At 46.6% G+C, this 20,753-nt stretch overlaps 1 protein-coding gene across 3 annotated transcripts in view; it reads right to left on the bottom strand.

The window, feature by feature from the left end:
- ARHGAP44 (Rho GTPase activating protein 44) overlaps window positions 1–20,753 on the bottom strand; it is a 207,132-nt gene that overhangs the window by 16,016 nt on the left and 170,363 nt on the right. For all 3 annotated transcript variants that reach the window (XM_054535471.2, XM_054535472.1, XM_054535474.2), the window contains 4 exons: window positions 20,313–20,426; window positions 19,572–19,663; window positions 17,428–17,608; window positions 1,824–2,045 (listed from right to left, as the gene is read on the bottom strand). In XM_054535471.2, coding sequence (XP_054391446.1) covers window positions 1,824–2,045; window positions 17,428–17,608; window positions 19,572–19,663; window positions 20,313–20,426 — 609 coding nt within the window. The remainder of the gene's footprint in view (window positions 1–1,823; window positions 2,046–17,427; window positions 17,609–19,571; window positions 19,664–20,312; window positions 20,427–20,753) is intronic.

The raw sequence follows: 20,753 nt of genomic DNA, 5'->3' as shown, positions 1-20,753 counted from the left end.
GCCAGGCTTGTCTCGAGCTCCTGACGTCAGGTGATCCGCCCCCCTCAGCCTCCCAAAGTGCTGGGATTACAGGTGTGAGCCACCGCACCCGGCCGGGAAAATCCTTTTTACTCATTAAACAAAATAAAACAAAAAAGCCTGGAAGCCTCTCATGTAGGCGGTTGGTGTGGATGTGGGTGTGTGGGTGTGTGTTTGTGTGCTGGTGGTGCTGGTGTGTGAGGATGTGTGTCCATGTGTATGCATGTGTGTTTGGAGAAAGATTTGGGTTAGAAGATTCAGCTTCCCAAAGTCTCCAAAACTTTTCTGGCAGTAGTCACGGAGGAATGCCATGTCCTCTAACAGGAGACACAGTGGCATGTGATTTCAAGTTGCTTTTCCGGTGTTCTAAATTGCTGTTTGAGAAAAGATAGAAACAAACAGCAAAGCTGTTTCATGGTGCAATTCTCACTTCCAGAATCTGCCTCCCCCGATCATAGCCCTTTCAAGGAAGGGCCAGGTACTCTCCCCTCCCCTGCCACCCTGGCTATGCATAACCAAGTGCTGCCATTATTTGTCAGGGCCTGTTTGCTCACTGGAACGTGAAATTTTTAAGGGCAGCAATCATGTCTTTTTATCTTTAAAAAGAGAAAGTTATCAGTTAATGTTCATCAAGCTAGCCATGGAATGAATTCCTGTCTTTTTCCTTCCCCTAAAATAATGGAAATTCAACCATGTGGCAAGCTGTAAAGGTCATCAGGCCCAGAACGACCGCCACCTCCATTCCTTCCCTGACTTGCACCCATTTTAGCAGCACAAAAAGAAAGAAAAAAAAGTGGCTGCTATGACTATAAAGAAGAGAAGGAGAAACACAGAAATTGTAAACTTCAAAATAGGACACAGTAGTCCCCCTTATCCGTGGTGTTACTTTCTGCAGTTTCAGTTACCTGTGGTCAACTGTGGTCCAAACAGTTGGACTGTGGTGCGTACAGTTCAATAAAATATTTTCAGGCTGGGTATGGTGGCTCACGCCTGTAATCCCAGCACTTTGGGAGGCCGAGGCGGGTGGATCACTTAAAGTCAGGAGTTCGAGACCAGCCTGGCCAGCATAGTGAAACCCCATCTCTACTAAAAATACAAAAATTAGCCAAGCGTGGTGGCACCTGCCTGTAATCCCAGCTACTTGGGAGGCTGAGGCAGGAGAATCGCTTGAGCCTGGAAGGCGGAGGTTGCAGTGAGTCGAGATCGCGCCACTGCACTCCAGCCTGGGTGACCAACCGAGACTCCATCTCAAAAAAAAAAAAAAAAATTGAGAGACACCACATTCACATAATTTTATTACAGCATATGCTTATAATTCTCCTATTACCAGTTATTGCTCATGTCCTACTATGCCTAATTTATAAATTAAAACTTTATCACAGGTATGTGTATATAAGAAAAAATAACAGTATATATAGGGTTGGGACTATCAGCTGTTTCAGACATGCGCTGGGGGTCTTGGCATGTATCCCCCACGGATATGGGGGGCCACTGTAACGACAAAGACAGAGGAAGGGGAAAACAGAGAGTTGGGGAACCTAAGACTGTTCACCCCACCTTCGCAAGCTGCCACCTTCTGCTTGCTTGCGATGTTATGCTGGGGAAGACTGGACTTTGTGTGATAATCCAGGCAGCTGTGGATGACTGACTTGGTGCCAGCGCGATGCAGAAGCCAAATATGAATGCTTGGAAATGGGGGCGGGGACGTGGGAAACGACGAAATCCAAGAGGCCTCCAGTGGGGCCAACCCAGACACCCCCTGCACCGCACACCAGCCCGCCCGGACGGCAGTGGCCCGCGCTTACCTGGTGCGCTCGGGCCCAGGCTGGAGGCCCAGGCCGGATGGAGAGAGCGCGGGGGCCGCGGGGCTGTCCAGGGGCTGCTCCGGCAGCGGCGAAGGCAGGGGCGCAGCCAGCTCGGCGGGCGGGGCGGGAGGCTGCATGGAGGGCGGGGCGCAGGACACTTTCCGACCGGCCGAGGAGCCTCTTCGAGCCACCCAGTTTGTGTCCATGACCCTCACGCCCATGCTGGCGAGGGACACAAAGACACCGTTTACCCACGCGTGACAGATGACAGGGGACAGGCTCCCTCCCCCACATTCAAGCAGGTCCGCGTTGGGAGAAGAGCAGCGCAGCTTTAGCACCCCGGGGGCCCGGGAAGCGATGCATTGGGGGCTGTGCTCCCAGCACCCTGGCTGCTCCCGGCGGCCAAGACACAGCCCTGGGCAGCCCAGTCCTGGCAAGAGCGGCCCCCTCACTGAGGCAAGGAGCAGGGCACAGTCGGCAGCGCTGGCGGCCACAAGCTGTGCTTCAACCCTCTGCCAAAGCCAGCTCAGGATGATGGCCCGGCAAGCTCCCTGGGTGTAAACTGCCAGCCTTCCTCACAGCCGTGTGTGGCCTAACTGGGGGGGGCAGGGACACTCACTCCTCCCAAGTGCAAGACGAGGTGGGAGGGGCAGCGAAGGGGGGAGCGTGGAACTGACAGCAGGAGACATCTAAATATGCATCCTTCTTTTTGTAACTTGGAGTCTAGCCCCAGCTCCACCACTGCTGGGACCCTGGCCAAGTCACACCTCTGCAGGCCACTCCCACTTGTCTACACAGCAGGGAAGGGACTGCTTGTGCCTATGGTCCCTCTGGGCTCTGATTCTATTTTAATGATGGGCACACAGCTTCAAATAAGTCGGCCAAGCAACCAGACGCGGCGCATTCACCCTCTGGTGGAACTCACTACGATGCATAGGTGGCTCAGTTGAAGAGACTGAGCATGGCCTCATAGCTACCAGAGGATACCATACCTTTGGATTTTCCTAAGGCTGCAGGGACAGAAACATACAGATATTAGTTTCAAAAAATCTAGGCCTTCCTTTGGACATAAAGGTTGTCTTTCTGTAAGGGGTCTCTCTCCACGGTCCAGGATCTTGGGGTGGGATTTTTATTGTGCTATAAAATTATCACAATTTAGTTGGTCTCTCTAAAGTGACTCTCCTATTTGTGTAAGTGCAAGTCATCCTACCACGCACACAGGTAAAGAGAGCAGCTGAAGAGTTGATATTGGTACGGCATGGGGAAGAAAGAGGCAGAAGGGAGAAAGAAACTGGTAAAAGTAGTCACCCGCTCACTTCTTTTTTTAAAAAAAATTTTACTTATTTGTGGCCGGGCACGGTGGCTCACGCCTGTAATCCTAGCACTTTGGGAGGCCGAGGCTGGTGGATCACGAGGTCAGGAGATCAAGACCATCCTGGCTAACACGGTGAAACCCCATCTCTACTAAAAATACAAAAAATTAGCTGGGCGTGGTGGCGGGCGCCTGTAGTCCCAGCTATTCGGGAGGCTGAGGCAGGAGAATGGCATGAACCCGAGAGGTGGAGCTTGCAGTGAGCCGAGATCGCGCCACTGCACTCCAGCCTGGGCGACAGAGCGAGACTCCGTCTCAAAAAAAAACCCAAAAAATTATTTATTTATTTATTTATTTGAGAGAGTTTCGCTTTTGTCACCCAGGCTGGAGTGCAATGGCATGCTCTCCACTTACTGCAGCCTCCGCCTCCTGGGTTCAAGAGATTCTCCTGCCTCAGCCTCCCAAGTAGCTGGGATTACAGGCACCCACCACCACGCCCAGCTAATTTTTGTATTTTTAGTAGAGATGGAGTTTCACCATGTTGGCCAGGCTGGTCTCAAACTCCTGACCTCAGGTGATCCACTCGCCTCGGCCTCCCAAGGTGCTGGGATTACAGGCGTGAGCCACTGCGCCTGGCCTTATCCACTCACTTCTAAGTTACACAGACTAGAAGGTGGTTCGTTCCCTTTCCTCTGGTCTAGGAGGTACTGCTGCTGTCAACTCAGCCAAGGTTTCATTGACTCATTGACTAAGGTAAGGGCTCACATTTCTAGCATTAAGGGAGAAACATTCATTCATTCAGGGAGAAAACATACTTATACTCCCAACCAGCATTTGTCTCTATCATGTATCTGCACAGAAAGATAGCTGTATGAGGACTATGATGTGCTCTTTCTCACCTCCTCCCTGCCAGATGGTCACCTACACTAGTCAGAAGCACAAAACTATTACACCATGAAATCCTGCTCACCTAAAAAGGTCATATTTACCTTGTAGAGGTACAGCAAGATTTAATAATGGACAAAGTTCAAGTATGGAGATGTGGTTGCAGAAGGTGGAATGGTGGGATTTAGGTGTTTTAAGGAAATATGGGGAGTGATGCTGAAACCAAGCACACACTGGGACGGGACGGCTTCCTGATCCCCTTCCTTCCTAGGACCACCAGAGGCCTTCTCGTGTCTAGTACCATTGCTGGTATTTCTCATCTCTGCTGGATGGCTTCAAGGAGGCACCAGGGATGGAGGGAAAGGGGAGGGATGTCTCTTTCCTGGACCCAATAGTTTCCAAAGCCATCTGGGGTCTGAGAACCTTCTACCAATAAACAAACACTTCCTATAGGATACCCAGAAATGCTTTTGGAGGCCACTTGAAACTCTGGGACAGAGTCTGGTTTCATCCCCTGGTATTTAAAGCAGGCTGCCGAGGATCATTGAACTATGGTCTGCAGGCTTCAGAATGTATCAGGATGAAAAGAACAAAGACCTTAACATTCCTCTTGGGGAGCGGAACTGATACCACTTAGTTGCAATGGTTGGTGAGGATTTCAGGCATGTGAGATGTTTCACATGGTGACCAGCACAACGAGTCCTAAAAATCTAAGTACTACCCCTTCTTCTCTTCCTTGCCCCTTTCTCTTCTACTTGAAAAAGGCTTTCCCACCTGGCAAGAAGGTCTGGGCCAAAGCTGGTGGGGGATGCCTTCTATTTCCCCAACAGTACCTTCTAGCATCAGGAATCTCAGACACCAGCCTACTTGGTGATCTTCTGGTTTACCAAGGGAAGGTGTCAGCTTGGGCATGGGGTAGGTACTGGGCAAGACTTGCTAAATAACACTGGCAAACTTCGGCAACTGAGAAATATGGGTTCAACGTGCTACTTCTCCTCTTGTAAAGAGGCTACAGTGCCATACGCAATCACGACTTTCCCAGCTGAAATGACTTTCTCATAAGAGGGAGCATCACATGTTCCACTGTGAATTCACATCAAATGTTCACTGACATTTTCAAACAGTAATATAAATCTTTACACAGTAAATCAATCACAAAGGCAGCAGCAATGCTCTTGGAAGCCTAAAAGTGCATTTACCTTCCAAAGCAAGATGGTATATGTAAATGTTCAAATGTCTAGATAAAACTCAACCTGAAGACAGAAATAATAAAATTGCTCAGTATGCTGCCAAGAAGGGGAATCTATTCACAGATGGGGGATCCAACTAGAAGGTTATATCAGCAGTTCACAAGCTTCTGTTCATTGTTTTATTGCATAAAGAAACAGTAGCCAGAATCAAGGCACTGCTGCTGTTTCTTAAGGAAGGAGCAATACAGAAGTGAAATTAATAAAACATATCTGACTCCAGCAGACGTCCCTGCATGGATACCTAAGGACAATCTAAATGGCAAAGATTTCCCAGGCTTCTGCTGAAAACTGAGAACAATTTGGCTTTTAGATCCCTTTATAGTTGAATCAAGGTGAAAGCAAGAAGCCAGAGGCCAGCAAGAATCTATGTGAAGCAAAGGGCTTAGAAATCAATAAGCAGGAGGTAGGTAGCCTACAGAATCTGGAGAGTGGAACCTGAGGTGATTCTCTCCAATGCTTCTTTTTTCTTTTTTCTTTTCTCTTCTCTTTTTTTTTTTTTTTTTTTTGAGACAGGGTCTTGCTCTGTTGCCCAGGCTGGAGTGCAGTGGCATGATCATGGCTCACTGCAGCCCCAACTTCTCGGGTTCAAGTGATCTTCTCATCTCAGCCTCCTGAGTAGCTTGGACTACAGGCACATGCCACCACATCTGGCTAATTTTCATAATTTTTTTAGAGATGAGTTTTGCCATGTTACCCAGGCTGGACCACGGCGCTCTCTCAGAGTAAGAAGACAAGGGCCGGGAATCCAGAGTTGACACTGCTCATCATTGAGATGCACAGGATGGGAGTCAGGTGACAAGTCCTCACTTTGGCAAGGTAGATCCACTGAAGAACAATCTTCCCTGCCTGCCAGCATCTTATATTTGCATAGGATTTATCATAATGCACACATGGGTATTGTTCATGAGACGGTATGATGCAATAGGTTCTGGAATGACCCTGGCCTCTAGTCCCAGTTAACCATTCACTGACTCAGTAGAGCTCTCTGTTCATCCATAGAATGGAGCTAATACCTCCCTTCCTGTTTCCGGCATTTCCATGAAGATAGTTTATCAATTATTGAGTGCTAAGATATATTTAGCATGCCCTTGCACCATGACCTGGTGGCAGAAGCTGAGTGGTCATACAGTGGGTTGTAGTAGGGTCTAGCTAGCTAAGCCAATGGTGTTTTATGATGTGGACATGCTGGAGATTCAGAGCATTAGACAACATCTTGATGGAGGGAATATAAAGGCCTAGTATCTGGCTTGTGTTTTTTGGGTATAACGTGGTGACTCCACAGCCTCTCCAGCTCAGGACAGTAGGGCTTTGAAAGCAGAGAATTTGGGTATGAATCCTAGATTTTCCAATGACTAACTATAATATGGAGGAGTTCTATCTGATTATCCTCCGATCATCCTTTGTAAAATGGAATAATATGCTTCTCTTCCTTCGATTTGTTGTAAGGAGCCAATGAAACTGTGGGCATAAAGCCCTTAGCTCTTACTAAGAAATCAGTAAGATGTAGTGTCAATGATAATGCTTTGTGCTTATAGGTGCCAAGCGCATATGACTTGTTTTTAAAAATCTCCTCAGAGAAAGAAAAGAGAATGAACACAAGTCTAAAACATGTTGATAAAGGGGGGAAAAGGATATTCTACTGCGGAATCAGGCACAGCATGATAGAGATGCCAAGAAGACCCCATCTGGCTCATGTCACCTGGGTTTATGGGGTTTCCCATCAGATTTCTTCCCCTCCTAACAGTGTCCCTAAACATCAAAAGATTTTGGGGTGAGTTCTCTGATAGAAATAGAGCAGGTAGGCCAGGTGCAGTGGCTCACACCTGTAATCCCAACACTTTGGGAAGCCGAGGTGGGCGGATCACGAGGTCAGGAGATCGAGATCATCCTGGCTAACACGGTGAAACCCTGTCTCTACTAAAAATACAAACAATTAGCCGGGCGTGGTGGCAGGTGCCTGTAATTACAGCTACTCAGGAGGCTGAGGCAGGAGAATGGCATGAACCCGGGAGGCAGAGCTTGCCAGTGAGCTGAGATGGCGCCACCGCACTCCAGCCTGGGCGACAGTGTGAGACTCTGTCTCAAAAAAAAAAAAAAAAAGAAAAAGAAACAGAACAGGGAACAAAAAATGGGGACTGGAAAAAAAATGGAGACTGGAGGTTATTATCAGTCCCATTTCCCTAGGTTTCTTAGTCTTGCAGGGCTCTGCTGAGTTGGATGAGCCAATTTGGGTCTCAGAATAGGGGATGCTAACAGCCTACTTAGATGATTCCAAGCTTAGGGAACAAATAAATAAAGAGGGGATGCCTGCAAACCCTTCTAAGTCTTACTGCCCAACCCAGATCATTGGGGCAGTAAAGGAGGCAGGAGTCAGAAGGGTCATCTTGTCTGAAAGGTTCTTTGGAAAACAAAATACACTAGGGTGCAGGAGGCTCAGCCTGGAATGGTCACAGCACTTCCTGCTTACACAGGGTTTTCCACGTCCTGGGGAGCCTCCTGCAACTGTCAGCTGTCCTTGGCTGTTAGGATATTTCGTGCTTTGTCACTAAACCCTTGGTGTTTGTATATTTCATGCTTGTAGAATTAGCTCAATTGCTCATGGTAAGGTGGAGACAGATAAAAACATTCAAGCACCTGAGGTGGCAAGGAAAGGGCTTGATCAGGACGCTTCATCAGTGGGAAAGTGGGCCCCGCCATGTTGTCACTTTAAAAACATGAGGATGTCACTCAAAAATCTGGTTCCTGTGCTAAGAACAGCTAACATTTACCATGTGCTGAGCTTTGTTCTGAACACTTTGTAAGCAATATTTCATTTAGTGCTCAGAATGATTCAAGTCCGTGCTTACCATGATTTCCCCATTTTGCATATGAAGAAACTGAGGCATTCAGACTTCAGTAACCAGGATTTGAACTCAGAGGGAGCCTAATTCCAATGCTCAGACTCTGCATGCAGGGCTATTTATAGGGTTATGATTTTCACACAGTGTAAGCAGGGAGAAGTAGAAAGAGAAGAACTATAAATGGCTCCTTGATGCTAGAGACGAAATGGCATGCTTCTTTTAAAGTCTGCAATCTGGTAGACCACACAGGGAGAGGATTAGGCCCAGGACCAGTGGAATGACGGCTCAGGGTTCAAGAGGGAAGCACTGAAGTGATGTGTTGGTGAGGAGGTGCTCAGCGATCAACTAGAGCAGCTAAGGGTAAACCGGTAGAAGATGTTGTCTGCTCACTTCTAAGCCCCCTGAACTTAGAAAATGGATCATTCCTTTTACTCCAAGTGAGAAGGTCACTGGTATTGTGATGGGGCAAGCAAGGAAACCATGTAAGAAAAATGCCTTCCCAGGCACTCCATGATGGTAGGGTTCAGAATAAGCCTGTCTTTGTTGACTAATTGAGGCAGGACGGGAGCGTGGACAAATTCAGTTCCAGACATTGCAGCCACAGTGTACAATATTCTGTTGAGTATCTGCCCACTAAAAGTTATGGGTCATGCTATTCAGGAGGTTGAAGTGGAATGATCATTGAGCCCAGGAGTTTGAGACCAGCCTGGGCAACAGAGCAAGACTCTATCTATCTCAGGAAAAAAAAAAAAAAAAAAAGCAAAAAGAGTTGTGAACGAGGATCTTCTGATTCACACCCTGAAGTTTAACCCTGGCCAGTGTCCAGGCATTGACACACCCCGGATGGAGATCTTACAAAAATTAAAGAGAAACAAAGACCTGCCCCAGCAAAAAAATAAAAATAAAAAAAATAAGGAAGAAGGGTGCTGGGGTTGGGGCAGGGGAAGGAGGAGGAGAAGGAAGAAGAGGAAAAAAAAAAGGAGAAAATAAGCCAAAAAAATACAAAATTTGGAAGATCCCAGCTCCAAGAAGAATAGGTATCTCTAGGTAGAATACACTTATCACCAGGCAGAATTTTGCTGTGGACCATTCTAGCTGAGTTGTCTGGGGTTAGCAGAACAGACCTCTGAAGATCAGACATCTGCAGTGCTGTTTTTGACTCCTGGTCAGGAAGAATCCTAGCCAGAGGAGGTGTCAGCCAATACATGGCTGTGAAGTGTTCAAGTCTATAGAGATTTGGAAGGTTTTGGTTTTTGTTCTAGAGATCAGTTACATTTGGCAAAGGCCAGCCAAGAAAGAGAGGGCAGGGAAACCTGGTAGCTTCGCAAATATCCACAGAAGCTTCCCAAACACCCATTGTAGGCATGCACATTCGGGGACTGTAAGATGAACTGTGGCAGGGAACCACAGGGTCAGCAGATGGTGTCCTGGACTGCGAAGGTGAGTGAAAAGGGGACCCAAAGCTCTTAAGACTTAGCCTGGCCTACACGCACCCAGTAAGGCCTGAATTCAGTATTTTCCAGCTTTTCTAGGAGTAACTCCTCTCTTCAGTAAGTAGCAACGAAGTACCTTAACCTCTCCAGTATATATAAAGGCCAAGTCCTCTGACAACATTTCAGACTTAGTCCCAGCATCCAACAACGTCTAAGTTCCGGGGAGGAGGCTGATAAGGGGCCTGGACCAAAAACATCCCTCTCCATGTAGACAGCCCTAAACCAAAATAGGAGTCACATTTTCCATCCATACGCAGATGACTTTCTAGGTAAGTTTGTCTTATCATAGGTTCCAGCTCTGAAGTAAAATGATTACATCACTTATCCATGACATAATCTCTTTCAGGGATTTTTTTTTTCTTTTTTTGAGACAGCGTGTCACTATGTCACCCATGCTGGAGTGCAGTGACACTATCACAGCTCTCTGCAGCCTCCACCTCCCAAGCTCAAGGGGTTCACCCGTCTCAGCCTTCTGACTAAGCTGGGACTATAGGTGCATGCCACCATGCCTGGCTAATTTTTAAAAATTGTTTGTATAGATGATGTCTTGCTGTGTTGCTCAGATTGGTCTTGAACTCCTGGCTTCAAGCAATCCTCCTGCCTCAGCCTCCCATAGTGCTGGGATTACAGGTGTGAGTCACTGCACCCGGCCTCAGGGATTTTAATGTGCTGTTCATCCCTCCACCGCAGGATCTACAGAGGACATCCACGTCTGCAATTACAAAAACAAGTCCCTTGGGGCACTGGTTCAGTTTATCTCAGGTGTTGTGATGTACTAAATTTGGGAAATGATGCATGCTGTGGAAGTCTGTGGCTTGTAACAGCATGTTAAAGACTCTATGAAGTCATACACTAAAGAAACTGGTTTCAATGTGTTGAGCATGTGCTTCAGGAACTTATTAGACATCAGAGTCCACCCTCCTCCCCACTCATAATATAACCAACCACCAGTGGAAACTGGTATACCATAGGGCACAGTTCAAATTATTCTAGAACCCTCTCAATCAAGTGTGCCTTTTCCAAATTATTGAACATCTAGATTAAAGTCCCACCCATGTGGATGGGTGGGACAAGCCCTTTGCAGTGCAGCTGTCAAGCACAGGCTGAGAATGGGTCACCCACTAAACACAGCTCAAGGGAGGCTGCTGGCCCTGATCTAAATATCCCATAGACCATTTGGGTTGCTGTCAACTGGCTCTGGTAGAGAACCCCTGAGGATCAGACCACGGTGGAGCAAGTATAATGGCAGTAGGTGCATCAGGTTTCAGGCCTGCAAAGAGGAGCTGTATGTTGGTCTTCTGAGAATCAAGGCCTGAGGTAGCTGGATCTCCGTGGCAGATCGCCGGCCCATAGGGATCCAAGGAGGTTTTGATGGGGTCTGTGGGGCAGCTTCATAGATGCTGTCAGGGTCTTACCATCCGTGGGTTTTAGGCTACGAGAGGCTAGAACTAAGCAGGGGCAACAGAACAGATGGACAAGCCAGCAGGGCAAGTGCAGGGAGCAGGGGCCAGAGCCAGAAGAAAGAAAAGAGGCAGTAGGGAGGAAGGTACTGAGGAAACACAGAGGTAGGGAGTGGGCAGTGGTCTACTGAAGTCTCAGATAGGCATCTTGCAGGGCGTGGAGACAGAGAGGAGAGAAGGGGAAGATGGCAGCTATCTGATAGCTATCGGCAAGGGAGGGACATGATGCTAGGAAGGAGGTCACATTACCCATGTCGCTTCTATTCTGTTTTTTTTGAGACGGAGTCTCACTCTGTCGCCCAGGCTGGACTGCAGCGGTGCGACCTTGGCTCACTGCAACCTCCTCTGCCTCCTGGGTTCAAGCAATTCTCCTGCCTCAGCCTCCCGAGTAACTGGGATTATAAGCGTCTGCCACCATGCCCAGCTAATTTCTTTGGTATTTTTAGTAGAGACGAGGTTTCACCATGTTGGCCAGACTGGTCTAGAACTCCTGACCTCAAGTGATCCGCCCACCTTGGCCTCCCAAAGTGCAGGGATTACAGGCATGAGCCACTGCACCTGGACTGTCGCTTCTATTCTTGCCTCTGGGCTTCTCCACAGGTCCCTCAACAGTCCTGGCCCAGCTTGTCCAGGCTCAGTCGGGGATGCAGCCAGTGGAGGCATCTGACAAATGCTTGGAGTCCAAAGCCCAATGCTGGCTCCATGCCTGCTCCCTGACCAACCAGCAAGAGTGTAGATAGACACTTCGGCAAACTCTTTTGAAGGCAGTAGAAAAAAAAGATTGATTTGACCAGGAAGTCTGGCACTGTCAGAAAAATAGAAGGGACTGTAGAGTTACTTTCATTTATTATTTAGGACTAATGACCTAAGACACAAATTTCACTATTCTATAAAACAATAAAACAACTCAAACAAAAAAGACACTAAAAACATAATCTGCACCCAAAACTTTCTAAGAAGGAGCTTAAAAAGTACAGAAAACAATAGTGTGATTTATTTAATACTTTGTTGCTCAGAGTGCTGGCAGAGTTAGGACACCCTATATATCACACCAATACTCAATGGCTAAAGTAGGAAAGTTTTGATAAATTTAAAAAAAAATGTAGCATTGCCAAATTCTTTATTCAGAGTGGCAAAATTATTCAGTGGTTCCCAACCCCAGCACATTAGAATCACATACTTATCCCAGGCCAGGCCATTTAAATCAGATGGGGGAGATTTGGGACAGGTGATGGGGTTGAAGGATTTTTTTTTTTCAAGCTTGTTCTGGCTCTTTGTTATGTAACAAACTACCCTAAAACTTAGCATGGTTATCTGGGTCACCAATCTAGAGTTCTGGCAGGGCTTGGCAAGGCCGGCCTGTCTGCACACACAGCATTGGCACAAGGCCGGCCTGTCTGTTCACAACAGCACTGGTGCATGGCCGACCTGTCTGTTCACACAGCATTGGTGCATGGCCGGCCTGTCTGCTCACACAGCACTGGTGCAAGGCCGGTCTGTCTGAACCCACAGCACTGATGCAAGGCCGACCTGTCTACACACACAGCATTGGTGCAAGGCCAGCCTGTCTGTAAACACAGCATTGGTGCAAGGCCGGTCTGTCTGCACACACAGCACTGGTGCAAGGCCAGCCTGTCTGCACACACAGCATTGGTGCAAGGCCAGCCTGTCTGCACACACAACATTGGTGCAAGGCTGGCCTGTCTGCAAACACAGCATTGGCAGAGGTGGTCTGACTTGGGCTGAAGATTCCAGAATGACTCGTTCTCAGAGCTTGGAGCTGTGCTGGCTGTCAGGACAGTGCTCAGCTGGGCTTGAGGGCTGGGGACTTCCATTTCTCTCCAAGGAGCTGCTTGGATTTCCATGTAGGATGGTACTGGGCTCCAAGAGTGACTGTCCCCAGAGACCCAGGAAGAATCTACAAGGCTTCTTCTGACCTGCACTCAGATGTCCCAGAACATCACCTCTGCCACATCCTACTAGGTCAAGTAACTCACTAGAGCAACTCAGACTCGAAGGGAGGGCACTCAGATTCCAACACTCCCTGGGAGGACAAGCAAAGCATCTGCTGCCATCTTTACCAAAGCTCTTGGTGTGGAGCTGCAGTGGATGATTGTATTGGCTTCCTGTGGCTGCTGTCACAAGTACCAACTACAAGGTTGGTAAACAACAGAAATTTCTTCTTTTTTTTTTTTTTTGAGATGGCGTTTCACTCCTGTTGCCCAGGCTGGAGTGCAATGGCACTATCTCGGCTCACTGCAACCTCCGCCTCCCTGGGTTCAAGTGATTATCCTGCCTCAGCCTCCCAAGTAGCTGGGATTACAGGCATGTGCCACGATGCCTGGCTAATTTTGTATTTTTAATAGAGACAGGGTTTCTCCATGTTGGTCAGGCTGGTCGTGAACTCTCGGCCTCAGGTGATCCACCCACCTCGGCCACCCAAAGTGCTGGGCTTACAGGCATGAGCCACCATGCCCGGCCCAGAAATTGATTTTCTAAATAAATTAGAATTGGTACTACCAGGTGAAAATCAAGGAGGGAGCAAGGCTTTGCTCTCTCTTCTAGCTTCTGGTGTTCGTTGGCAATCTCTGGCTTGTGGCCATCTCTTCAAATTTCTCTCTGTTCCATCTTCACATTTCCTCTGTGTGTGTAGTAAAATCTCTCTCTGCCTCCCTCTTAATAAGGATGCACATGACGTCATGTAGAGCCCACCTTGATAATCCAAAATAATCAATCTCCTTATTTCAAGATCCTTATTTTAATCACATATTCAAAGACCTTTTTCTAAAATAAGGAAATATGGATAGTTTCCAGGGCTTTAGATCTATTTTTCTTTGGTAGATGGGCATTATTTTACCTACCACAATGATGAAAAATGTATATGTAAGCTCCTGAACTGGACTCCAAGCCCTGCTAAAGAAACCCAGCTTCCTGCATTATTTTGAATCAGAAAGGCATCAGGACCAAAGCCCAGAGTTGTGAGGGGAGTAAGAAGCTTTGTATGACATCTAAGACATAACAGTCATCAGCCTAGGAAAGTGTCAGTGACACAGATTGGTAACTTACCATTTCTTTGCAATTTTACCCAGTTTTTCTGCCCCCCAATTTTCTTCTTTTTAAATAAGTATCTGCTTTATTGATATATAATTCATATATATATTTTTTTAACTTGGCCAAAAACCTTCAATAACATGAGCTTTAATTTGTCAGGGTTTCAATGAGCAGTGTGAAGACTTTAAAATGCATCTCATAGATTTCAAAAGATCAGAAATGGGGCCAATATAGAGAACTGCTCTAATGTTACTAAGATAACATAGGGACTCAAGAGATGCAAATGTCTTTCGTCTCCCCAAAAACACCCACTCTTTAAGGTCAGGTAAGAACTGATCTTCTACAATTCACTACAATTCTTTAAAACGTACGCCCAGATGCTCTACCTCAGACAACTTAGGGAGAGCCACCCTAAACCGGTAAGACCTTCATTGAATTTAACTTTTTTTTTTTTTTGGAGACAGAGTTTTGCTCTTGTTGCCCAGGCTGTCATGCAATGGCACGATCTTGGCTCACCGCAACCTCCACCTCCCGGGTTCAAGCAATTTTCCTGCCTCAGCCTTCCGAGTAGCTGGGATTACAGGCATGCGCCATCATACCAGGCTAATTTTGTATTTTTAGTAGAGACGGGGTTTCTGCATGTTGGTCAGGCTGGTCTCGAACTCCCGAGCTCAGGTGATCCACCTGCTTCGGCCTCCCAAAGTGCTGGGATTACAGGTGTGAGCCACCACGCCCGGCCTGAATTTAACATTTAATACCCATTTTGAAACATACATTTTATTTTATGTACAACAATAAATTATGTAATAAATTTCCTATACTCTTAAAGTAGATGGTGGCAGTTTCAACTTTAAATAAGAATAGTATACAGAGTGGACATATCATTTAAAAAATTCTTAAGCAGGAGAGCTTTATCAGAGATAATGTATCTGCTTAAGATATTGCTCAAGCTTCTGCATCTGCCTGCGGATAGTGGGCCAGTGAACTCTGAGTGCTCCAGTGCATCTGCAGTGGTAACTCTCTCTCAGAGGCCATTTGGAGTGCACCCAGGAGGCACTGGAATCAAACCAGATCTGGCAGAGAGGATGGAGGAGGGATGGAGGGGCACACTTTGAAGACAGAAACACCTGGGACAGAATATCGGGAGTGCTGTATCACCCAGCCAGGACCAGAATTTACCCTCAAGAGCATCCCTTCAGCTTACAGAGATTTCACAAAGGAACTGAATTAATAAGATATAAAAACAAGTTCCAATGCACTGTCTAGTTTTCTCTGTCTCTGACTCTCAGATTCTATGTTCCTTTTTATAGATTAAAGAAATTTTTTCTGAGGCCAGGCACAGTGGCTCACACCTGTAATCCCAGTACTTTGGGAGGCCAAGGCGGGAGGAACACTTGAGGTCAGGAGTTCGAGACCAGCCTGGCCAACATGGCAAAACCCCATCTCTACTAAAAATACAAAAATTAGCCAGGCATAGTGGCTCCCGCCTGTAATCCCAGCTACTCGGGAGGCTGAGGCAAGAGAATTATTACTTGAAACCAGGATATGGAGGTTGCAGTGAGCCAAGATTGTACCACTACACTCCAGCCTGGGCGACAGAGCCAGACTCTCTTTTTTTTTCCTTTTTTTTTTTTTTTTTTCGAGATGGAGTCTTGCTCTGTAGCCCAGGCTGGAATGCAATGGCATGATCTCGGCTCACTGCAACCTCCACCTCCCAAGTTCAAGTGATTCTCCTGCCTCAGCCTCCTGAGTAGCTGGGATTACAAGTGCGTGCCACCAAGCCCAGCTAATTTTTGTATTTTTAGTAGAGACGGGGTTTCACCACGTTGGTCAGGCTGGTCTCGAACACCTGACTTTGTGATCCACCCACCTCAGCCTCTCAGTGCTGGGATTACAGGCGTGAGCCACCACGCCCAGCTGAGACTCTGTCTTAAAACAAAACAAAACAAAAAAGAAAGACATTTTTTCATACTCATTTGAATTTCTAAGAATTTCCTTTTTTTTTCTTTCTCCACTAAGTGGAGAACAATAAACACCAGCATAGCGCACACAAACAACTCCCATCTGCCACATACAAATTGTCTCTGATAGGTGAAGTGACAAAGAAGAGATATTGGCCGTTGTGAAGGCTTGACCATCATCCCAGGAAACAAGCCTAGGGTCTCCTCTGCCAACTTTAGTTCTCCAATACCAACTCCCATTCAGAAAGAAGCGGGGTGAAAAGTAAGATTCACACACCTCTAACAGTTCTTGGATTTTCAACCTTCCCTCCTGCGTCGCTTTAGGCCATGGGCCTTTCAAGCATATCTTTCTGGCTGCCCAGTGGTCTGTCAGGAAAGGGGAAGGTTCTAGCTAGGTTACTTCCTGTTGTCTGCATTTCCGATATTCCCATTCAATGCTTTATGCTCTCATCTATCCTAAAGGAGCAGTTGCTACATTTTATTTTACAGTAGTAATTTTTAATTTCTAACCAAAGTTTACTGAACTGACTTGCCTGAACAACCAACACGATCCCCTCCTGTAAGAGGTATTCGTGGATGCCTGCAGCTTGCTGAACACGCTCATTAGTCCACGTCCTCTGGTTGCCATGGCTGAGCTGGTGCTCACCGTGAGTCAGCTGTGCTTGTTATGAAACCTGTTTATGCCCATCTTACTTGCTATGGGAATCATTATGTAGTTCAATATTATATGAACTAATTTAACATGAGTGTGGACAGGGTTGTTCCTGTGCAAACTAAATTGAATGTACTTACAAGACTCTTAATAACTGCATTGAAGTAGTTATGGATGTTAATAATAAAAGATAGGAAAACATCTTAAAAACCTAGAAGGATTTTACGCTTAGGCTGTTTCAAGTTTTAGGCCGAAACTGGGAATGTTAAACTGTACATTAAAGGTATTGTTTGTGCCAGGATGCTTCTGAAGAATGCAAATGAGCCGATTTATAGTCAAAGTAAAGCCACTACAAATTCTGGAATTGATCTACATGTATACGTTTTGATTCCAAATAAAGTGCGTAGGTATTCTTTTTTAATTCCCCTCAGTGACTACTTTTTCTTTCTTTTGATGAGAACTAATTAATACTGATCACAACTGTGTCAGCTAAGAAGGCTACACTGACCTCTGGTCTAAAGGGCGGCAAGCCAAAGAAACTCATCCCAGACACAGCAGATACAGTTTAATTGCTACAAGTCACCTAAACTGCTGAGAGTCAGTGCAGCCTTCCCATAACTGTATTTTTCTTATGTGTCACCCATCCACCCCCACCACCTCCCCTAATCCCCAGTGCTGAGAAAGAGACACCAGTTCATACCCATCCTTTTTGTAAAACTCCAGCATCATATTATCCGTGGCGACGCTGAGGGGCCGGCGGGCCTGCTCGGGCTGGCGCCGGTCAGCAGGGTCCATGTCTGGGGAGGGCATTGAGCTGTAGTTGGCATTATGGTTCACGTGTACTGGACTCCCATAATTGCCAGTAATGTTGAACTCTATCTCTGCGGGGGAAGAAAGAATTGGTACACGTGAACTCTTGGTCTGCCACACCCTTCCTGGGCAGGGGAGGAATGAGTCCAGACACCCACTCCCTCGTATGTCATCCCTAGAAAATTTCATCCCATGGTTCACCTTATTAATATAATGCATCACATTAACAGGCCAAAAAGGGGAACACATGTGATCACCTATATAGGCATTTAATAAAGCAATGTCAATTTGTGAAAAAAAAAAAACAAAAAAAAAAACTTTGTAAAAACAGAAACGGATGGATACTTTCTGAAATATATAAAATCATCTTTCTAAAACCTCATGCTTAAGACTGAAAGCCGACAGCTGTCCTAATCAAATCAGGAGAAATGGCAATGCTCACTATCACTACCATTACTTAACACCATTTGAGAAACGCTAGCCAATGGAATTAGTCAAGAAAATAAAATAAGAGGCAATATTAATATTTATAGATGATGACACTGCCTTTCTGGAAAACCATAGAGAATAAATTCAAGATATTAGAAATAGAGATTTCATTAAAGTTGTTTTTTGGCTGTCAAAGAGATACACAGAAGTACTTATCCCATCCTTTCCTAGTCAATGAGAATAAATTAGCTCTGCATGATTCTGTCTGTCTGCAGTGGTAATGAATTAGCTCAGCCGCAGAACCTATAGGATTACTGCCTTAACTCCTACCTATCTTGACTTCCCACACCCACCCAACTCTGTTATCAACGCAACTCTTAGGGAGTCAGCAGTTCAGACCTTAAAACACATGAAGCAAAAGAAAGACAATCAAACTTCTTCAATGTTAGAACAGCATTAATTGATTACCTCTAATGGGCAGAGCATAGAATTACTAACCTATCCTCACATGCCTTAACAGCTGTTGCAGCACGGCAAAAAGCATTCCCTTAATGTCTACCAAACATACGGTACAGTACCAATTATTATGTTTTTAAGCAGATGCCGAATTTAGTATAACAACTGCTATCTCTTCAAAGCTGTCACCATTGAGAGTCATCTACTTATGGAGTGAGGCTTCTGTGGCTCAGAACATCTCTGAAACTCCCTCTTAGGAAGCTGCCTTCAGAGCCTAATTTTGAAGCAGGCATTAAAAAAAAGAATCTCATTGCCTTTGAGATTGAGCCCCACCTTCACATGCTGAGGGACAACTCAAAGGGCACAACCTAGGGTAGCAAAAGGGGGGTCTGTAAGGCACCCAGGTGATCTGTAAGTCCTGAATAAAAGTCCCCATCCATCTCAGGACCCTGTCTCCCTCTCTGCATCTACAAAGTGAAGGATTTGGGGCACAGGATCTTTCCTTCCTGCACAAGCATTCTAAGATCTGCAGATTTGAAGAAACCATGGTATGGATATTAGACCAGTAAAATCCACGGACATGGTTAGTACAGACAGTGGACACCTTCAGGCCAGAGTGTCCCTTGAAATAGAGATTACAGGCCGGGCACAGTGGCTCACGCCTGTAATCCCAGCACTTTGGGAGGATGAGGCAGGCAGATCACCTGAGGTCAGGAGTTCAAGACCAGCCTGAGAGACATGGAGAAACCCTGTCTCTACTAAAAATACAAAATTAGTCCGGCATGGTGGCGCATGCCTATAATCCCAGCTACTCAGGGGGTGGGGGGTGAGGCAGGAGAATTGCTTGAACCTGGGAGGTGGAGGTTGCGATGAGCCGGATCGCACCATTGCGCTCCAGCCTGGGCAACAAGAGCAAAACTCCGTCTCAAAAAATATAGAGATTACAGAACAGGAAGCTGCCATGACTCCACCCCGATACGTGTGTGCCTTTGTGCACGTCTGCATGCGTGTGTGTGTGTCTGTGTGTTTACAGGGGAATCAAAAAAAACAAAGCCCGTGGGCAGTGGTACTTGGCTTCAAAGGCTCAGAACTCGCAGTGATACTCCTGTTCCCTGCCTCTTGCCCCCACACCTAGGTGCTGTCACGTACCCCCAGGGAAGAACCAGTCTGCATGCTGGATGATAGGTTCAATGATCCCAACAATTTGCAGCGACACTGTGGTCATCATCTCTGTAATGTTCCTGTAAGCAGAGAGCAGAGGCGAACAGGGTGGAGTTAGTAGCTGAGGCAGGGTTTGAGGAAGGGGCCCTGGACTGGAACGAACCCTGCAGGCAGAGGTTTGAGAGCAGACTTTCTCTTGGGAGGGACACTTCACCTTTCTGAACTTCTCTTTTTCCATCTGCAGAATGGGGATAACCCCAGGGCACATGAACAATCCCTACAAAGCCACTTTCAATGTGAGGTGTGATTCTCCTCCCTCCGATCCCTGTGATTCTCATCCTCTTTCCAACTCTGCTGTCTCTGGAGACAGCCCTCTATGCCTCCGAATCCTGAGGCTGGGATGCGCCCTCTTATGACAAAGTCTAAGAGCTTGCCTGACCTGTGCCACCATGTCCTACACCCTCCTTCCCCCTCATCCCAGTGCTGACTTAATTAGCTCAGAGAAGACCCTGACTTCAGACCTGTAGCTCTGGGACCATCAACAAACAGAAAGATCTGCAGAATTCTGTGCCTCCTCCTCAGCCTAAAAGAGGAGCAGGCCAACACAGAAATAGGGTTTGGAAAATACAAGAGGCTGGTGCTCAGCTAGGCCCCTGCTGTCCTGCCCACCCTGCTCAGGCCCTGCAGTCCCACCTGATCACCCACATCGCTTTTCTGCCCTGTACTTACCCTTCTGCTTGTGGCCATAGGAGGTTGGGTCCTAAAACAATTGCCATGTTACTGGGAGTCATCTTGTTTACATCTTGATATTCTGACAGCTTGGATAAAAATTTGATCAAGTATCTAAAAGAAAATTAGAAGGGCCAGGTTTAACCAAGGCTCAACACCAGCCATGTCACCGCGGGGACTGGACAGAAGCTTCTCTCATGTCACATATCTCACTGTCTAGGAGACTCATGCACCTGCAATGTAATGAACATGTGTCGCGTGTCAGGAAATGGAAATTCTGCATCCTCTTTCCAAAAACAGACAGGCTCAGATCTCACTGGGTCAGGTGTCAACATCTGCTTCAACTAACACTGGCCAGAAAGTCTCCATCTTTCCTTCTGACTCAGTATATAATGACCTGAAGTGCCTCGCTTTTTACAAACCCCATTACTTCTTGCCATC

The sequence above is a fragment of the Pongo abelii genome, chromosome 19 (genome assembly GCF_028885655.2).
Source record: "Pongo abelii isolate AG06213 chromosome 19, NHGRI_mPonAbe1-v2.0_pri, whole genome shotgun sequence".
In the NCBI taxonomy this organism is placed as follows: domain Eukaryota; kingdom Metazoa; phylum Chordata; class Mammalia; order Primates; family Hominidae; genus Pongo; species Pongo abelii.
Note: the sequence above shows the minus strand (reverse complement) of the source record. Positions and strands in the feature narration are given on the sequence as shown.